This window comes from Apis laboriosa, unplaced genomic scaffold (assembly GCF_014066325.1).
Source record: "Apis laboriosa isolate Shangri-la unplaced genomic scaffold, ASM1406632v1 scaffold18_cov149, whole genome shotgun sequence".
Classification (NCBI taxonomy): Eukaryota; Metazoa; Arthropoda; class Insecta; order Hymenoptera; family Apidae; genus Apis; species Apis laboriosa.
The window spans coordinates 1,796,767-1,803,546 of NW_025222233.1; the positions used below are offsets into that span (position 1 = coordinate 1,796,767).

A 6,780-nucleotide genomic window follows, 5' to 3' on the forward strand; every position below is an offset into this window, starting at 1 on the left:
TGCAAAACCGGGAGGAATAGTAGGCGCAAGTAGTACGAGTAAATAGTATGAGCGACGCGTAGTCAGACGGCGTATGCGCCGCGCCGTTCCACCGAGGACCGGCGTTTGTTTATTCGGCGTCGCGACGACAGGCCTGGGGAGAAATCGCGCGACGAGTTTTCGAGTTTCGCGCATCTTCCACCGGCTAAGACAATGCCGCGAGGGCCACGACGCGCGTAATCACCCTCCAAGACATTATATATATATATATATTCTCCTCCTTTCCTCTCATCTTCCCCGCACCTTTTGAACGAAATTTCGTAAAATTTCACACGCCAGAACGAGGAGAAGTTCGGCGCCATCTCGATCTTCGTTTCTCTAGTTTACTTTAGTAGTAGTAATAGTAATAGTAGTAGTAGTAGTAATGGTAGTAGGAGGGCGAGTCGATTGGTCCGCTTTTAATTAATTCCGTAAGAACGATGAGCTGTTGTATGTATATCCGCGACAGAGGAGGGGGAGAGGAACAATGGGCGGAAAGACAACACGGCGCCATGGGATGGCTATCGCACCCGTCCCTACCATCCGCGAACCTCCACGAATAAGGGAGGTTTACCTTCCGCTCGTAATTGTTTCTATTCCGACGTTTCGTCGCCCCCTCCTAATTGCCTCCGTTTCTCGTCTCTTCACCTTCGAGAGCATTAAACGGACTTAAGTCTCTCTCTCTCTTTCTCTCTGTCTCTCTTCTTTGGATCCTTTCTCCGCCTCTCCACCGTTATCCACCGTATCGGTATTTAAGGCGAGGAATCATTAGCCGCCCCCTCCCTCCTCTCTTTCCGTCGATCATCCACTTCCACCCTCGCCTTTCATCCTTCGTGTTCTCTGCTCGGGACACGAGGTTCGGGGATGCGATCGATATACACACGGAGGGAGGGCATGTTTGTTTTGTCGCTGAATCGCTTTGAAAGGGTATGGAAGGGGGAGGGAGGATCGAGGAGACACGAAGATGCTTGGTCCAGAGCAAGACGATCCTCCGGTTGTCGATGGATAAATCGAGTGGAGCGGTTTTTCTTTTTTTACAATCTCATTGTTTCCTCCTTCCAGCCATCGCTGACGCGTGCATTCGTACAAAAGAACCCTTTTTCTTCTTTCTCCCTCGGTTTCGCTCTTTGCCCCGGGTGTTTGACCGCTCGAGGATTTTCTCTCGCGGAACTTAAGCACGAAACCTCGGCGATTCCCTCGGATTGCGCAACGCTTCTTTCCCCTCGGTCGACCACCACCGGCGACGAGAACCCGCAAGTTTCTCCTCCAAGGTGGTGAAAACGCCGTTGTTGGAACTGGAAATCCAAAGGAACGCGATATATCGATAAACTGGAACGGAGGAGGAGAAAGAAGAGAAGGAGGAGGAGGAGGAGGAGGAAAGTGTAACGATTGAATTTTCTGGAATGGGATCCAGGGGAGAATCTTGGGACGTATAATTTCATCTGGATCTCCCTTGGCGGTGGTGAAACCTTATGTCTTACGGTGTAAGTCGGCCTCTTCCCTCGGCCGAACGACGCGGAACGCGCCGTTATTGTATCGAGTTACACCTCGACGACCGGTAACATTGCGACTGGAACTGCAATTGTTAAAACATAGCGCACACTCGGGCCACTCGGTGCATTTCGAGTTCGTAGTAAAAGTTTGTGGTAAATGTTATTGCAGTCTGGCAAAAGAGCGCGCGCGGTTCCCTCCTCCTTTCGAGTAACTCTAGCCTTATAAACATTACCACAATCTGTTACCGCAATCGAGCGGCTAAAAACCGGTAAGGAGGCGCCGAGTGGAGTGGCGTCGAAACTGCCTCGAAAGTCGCGGATCCGAGTTTGGAGAGGGAAACTTTTTTTCTTTTTCCCTTTCTCTCGATCGACCGAGGATCTCGATCGAAAATTGGATCGGAACAAGGTTACGTTTCGTTTTGTTTCGTACGAATCGTACGTGTACACGAAAATAGGCAGCTGACTCGCCGCCATCAGCAGTTCGGCCTGTATGAAAGCCTGACGCGGCGGGCAGGCAGGGTTGTAATTGTCGCCCTTTGTCCGTCATACGAGCCCCCACGGTGGCGGTGAACCGCAAGCTTTCCCGACCTCGCTGGAACCGCTACCCTGCGCGAGCATTATCGCATCAGCTGCTTAATCCTTGCTTGATCGCCTGCCCCACATTTCCGACACTCTTTCGTATTTATCCCCGATATTATCATCATCATCATCATCTATTTTGCTACCTGGAGCAGAAAGAGGATAAACCTTCCTTCTTTCCTTCCTTCCACATTTTTCCTTACGTATATATTTATCCAATTATGTTATCGTCCCTTTTTTTCGAAACTAGGTTTCAACGCAAACGGATGCTTCGTAAGGAGAGCCAGTTTCGTTTCGAACTTGTGTATTTTCGCCGTGGAATTTCTCGCCCCGATTCGTTTCGAATCGATCCTCGGTATCCAGCGGTCGGAATTGCGCAACGCGAGTTCGAAGCGAGGCGAAGTTACGCTGCGAATTTCGCGCGTTTTTTCTTTTCTTTTCTCTCTCTCTCTCTCTGTTTCCACCAAGCTGTCTTGCAGCTTTTCCACCACCGAGCGGGTGGCGAGAACCCCATTCTCGGCATAAATAGGATGGCGAGAAGCGTCTGCCAAATGTTGCACGTGTTATGAAAACCCATAAACCAACGTTCCGCACGGTGGGTTCCCTATGCAGGAAGGGAGGGCTCGATGTCGATCGATCGATAAACGCGCGAACGTGTTTCAGACGTTTATGTGCATCGTGACCGCATCTTTCCAACGTGTAAAAGTTACACGAATCGGTGAACCGATATCTTCCAGACGGAGGAGGATCGATCCTCCGAATTATATACTCTTTACTTTCTCTCTCTCTCTCTCTCTCTCTCTCTCTCTCTCGATTTTTCATCCACCGAACGAGCATGGAAAATTAATACTCATTATATTCGTAATTCGGTTTAATTGTTTTCGATTACTCGATTATTCGCGTGCAAAACAAAACGCAGCCCGGCAAAGGGATCAAAGGATTTTCCATAACCTTTTACGGGGTGATATTCTCCCTTTCGGGGCGACCAGAGATAAAAAAAAGAGAAAGAGAGAGAGAGAGAGAAAGGAGAAAAATGATTTTCATAGACGACAATAGGGGGGTCATCGAAATGTCGCAGGTTGCGGGGCAGTGTATCGTGAAGTCGCGTCCCGTTACGTACGCGTATAGCGCCGCTATTTTTTCCCACGGATTGAACGGCGATTCCACAGTGGGCGCACGCACCATCGGAGTTATGACGGCAACGAGTGAAAACTGAAACGCGGCCGTGCATGTATCGGCAGGTGTTCCACCGTGGTATCGATCGGATGGATCGGATCGATACGATCGGCGAGAATCCAGCCGCCGGCTCGAACAAAAACACGGGTGCCGTCCGCACCCTTTGTTTCCACCACCCTCCCCCGCTTTTTGTATCGACGATCCACGCCCGGGTAACGAACGCTGCCGCGTTTTTAAGGGCGCCGTTACACCGTGTTCCTCCTGTATTTTTTTATTAATGAGATCGTCGCGCGAAAAGAGAAAAAGTTTCATCTATACACGTATGTATACATATATACGGATTTGTACCACGGAATAAATAATAAATATATATATACATATATATCTTTCTCTCTCTCTCTCTCTTTTTGTTCAGTCTCCAGATTCTTCGAAAAGATGAGACACGAGATCGATAAAAGAAAAAAGAAAAAATAAAATATGTTTGTAAAAGAAAAAGGGAGGGTGGATACTCACTGGTTTCCGGAATTCTCGTATCGTGAGCGACTAGAAGCTGGGCCGCGAGTGAGGCCCGATGACCGGAAGTACTCTCAGCTACGCACTCGTATCTGCCGCTGTCCTCAGGCTTCGCGGAGGATATCACCACTTTCGATCTCCGCCTGCACAACAGATAACGGTTTGATTCGTCCATTATACATTTACACAGTTTGAAAAGTAGGTGGTACAGGTATAGCGTACTTGCGACATAGACGAGTCGACAGGGGCAATTGTTACGATAGGAAAGTCATGATCGTTTGTGCCCCCGATAATATAAAAGGGTAAGGGAGGAGGGTAGATATTGGTTGGTTCATTATGTTTGAGCGAGAATCGCGAGTGACGAGCGGACGAATGGATACCCTTTCCGCTCGGGGAGGCCGAGTCCCGGGAGAAGATTCCGCAAAGTTGGGGCAAACAGGGAAGTTTCGCTCACGAGGATTCGAATACTCCCGGCTGGCAAGCTTCCGCGAGGTTTAGAGCGAGTCTCTGGAAATTTCTCTGGACTTCTCTATCCAGGAGGAAACTCGTTTTTCCGTATGAAGAAGCGGAAACTTCTTGCGCGAGGAGGAGCAACATCTCTCCAACTTGCCCCGGCAAATTTAATAACTTTTCGAAAGCCCGCGGATTATTGCCGCCGGAATTCCCTCGTAACGCAAACATATCGATAACGATCGATGGAAGGGAGAGAGAAGAGGGAGGACCGCCTCTCCCTTTATTTTATCCACCATATTTTCCCAACTTACACGCGTATCAAACTCCTTTGGGAAAACTTCTCGTCGCCCCCGAAAACTTTATGCACCTCTCTAGATTGAGTTACAATTTTTCACCGATATTTACCCCCTTCGTTTATCCCCTTTCGAAGGGAACAAGGAGCAAGAAAGAGAAAAAAGAAAGATGGACGAGAATGGATGGAAGAATTGCGAAGAAAAAGAATTCGGCGAACGCATTTGTGTGCGGTGGGCCGAGTGCAGTGGAATGGAAAAAAAATATGGCAAAATAAGAGGAAGGAGGAGGAGGAGGAGGGTGAGTAGAGGCAAGGTCGAATTTGTCAACGAAGCACGGCACTTTGGACGACGAGGTAAAACGTGAGCTAGCTTCCGAGGCTCCGCTTCTCCCCAAATTGGAACCGATTCAACCGGGTTTAAGATGACCCCTCCCCTTCCCTGCCACTCGTCGGGGAGAGTTTCTCGATGGCCTTGTATTACGCCGCAATCCACCGAGTCCACGTACCGAGACTCCGGGGGTTAACGGAGCGCGGAGAAGAGAAACTCGGTCGTAAATCCACGCCCGCTTCCAATCCCCCCGTGGGATCCTGGGTCTTGGACTTTGACTCTCGCCTGCGTGGACGCCTCGAGGCAACGCCTTCCCTCCAACGCTTCCAACGATCGCTCTCGCCTCGGAATCCCGATTCTTTCCCACGGAATGGAAATGGATGAGAAACGAAAGGGGGAAAGGTTCAGGCCCGGCTCGAGCTTTTCGCCGGGTTAATTGACGCGCGCCGTAATCCTTGGTCGATCGAAAGCCGCGACACGGCTTAGAGGAGCTGTCATTTCGAATTGGTTTTCAAGCTTGGCTGGCGCAATTTTGAAACCGAGATAGGATAAAACGGATAGCGCCACTTTCGACTAATTCCGGCATTTCAACTGCGCGAGCGATGATTAACGAAATCGCGAATCGCGAATCGCATCGGACGCAATTTCGGTGCCCGACGCGCCGTGAATATATCCCTGTAGAATAATCCCTTAATCGCGGCCTAGATCGATGTTTTCTCTGCCCTTGTTGTGCGTCCACGCTGTTATTAATTTCCCCGCGTTGTCTCCATAACGTTGATCTCGATCCGGCTTACCTCCGCCTCGTTAAATTTCATCGAGAATCCTCTCCCTCCCCCCCTTATTCTCTTCTTTCCCCTATTCGTATATTCGTATATATTTTCGAGGAAGGAAGAGGGAGAAAAAAAAAAGGGGGAAGTTTTTCGCGGGACAGCTTTTTCGATTGAAGCTTCGTCAGAGGTTGAGCCACGAAGGAAAGAATCGGGGAGATGTTCGAAGAGGGGGGTCTAGAGGTAATTGCCCTCTGGAAAGGAGAGGAAATGTTAAAGGTGAATGAAAGCGCGGTAGGAGCACAATGGCGGTGAATACAATTTGCCTTCGAATTCGACTTTTCCTCCCTTTGCTCCTTGGCGCCGTATCTTATCACGCCCTCTTCTCGCGCGTGTTTACATAAACGTATGCAGGAGAGGCCGGTATCCGAGCTCGATGAATACGGGATCGCCGGTGTTTTTACGAGGTTGAATTCGAACCTTTTCCCCGCATCTCTTTCATCGCGCGATGATGGAAAAGATGAAATCGTCTTCCATCGAATCGACCCGCGAAATTGGAACGTTTCGCGGATAGGAACATCCACGCCCGCCTTTTCCCCAACCGATTCGAGAAAGAAAGAATGGGGGGGACGAGATTTTCAGTGGCTTTAGGTGTCGACATTCCCCCCTCCTCCTCTTTCCGCCACCGAAAAGTGTCCGACAGACGGAGTCGCGGCAACAGGAGGGAGGAAGCAGCGAAAATATTTGCAGTCGGTCTCGAGCCGCGAGAGCTAAGAGCCCCCGACGGCTTGCGTGTCGTCTGTTCATCCCCTTTAAGCGATTTCACATGCGCGCGTTCACGGGAGACGGAGAAGGAGAGAGAGAGAGAGAGAGAGAGATACACCGCGAGAACGAGAGAAACGTCGAGAAGAGCGGGGAAAAAAGACGGAAAAAGAGAGAGAGTGGAAGAGAGAGAGAGAGAGAGGCGAGGGGAGACGCAGAGGCGGTGGAACCGCGCGATGGATCCAGCAGGGAAGGGTTTCTAATTTGGTGCCGCGGCAAAAATCGACACTCCGTCTAGACTACCGCCACTCTCCGGTTTAGTAGACGCGTATATATGCCAGGCGAGAGAGGGAGAGAGAGAGAGAGAGAGAGAGAGAGAGAGAGAGAGAGAGAGAGAGA

General features: G+C 50.1%; 1 protein-coding gene across 3 annotated transcripts in view; it reads right to left on the reverse strand.

Annotated features, from left to right (window-relative positions):
• LOC122711934 overlaps nucleotides 1–6,780 on the reverse strand; it is a 197,224-nt gene that overhangs the window by 56,429 nt on the left and 134,015 nt on the right. For all 3 annotated transcript variants that reach the window (XR_006346231.1, XM_043931130.1, XM_043931129.1), the window contains exon 3: nucleotides 3,780–3,922. Coding sequence is in view for 2 of the 3 variants with exons in the window: in XM_043931130.1 (XP_043787065.1) it covers nucleotides 3,780–3,922 (143 nt within the window). In the remaining variant the exon portion in view is untranslated. The remainder of the gene's footprint in view (nucleotides 1–3,779; nucleotides 3,923–6,780) is intronic.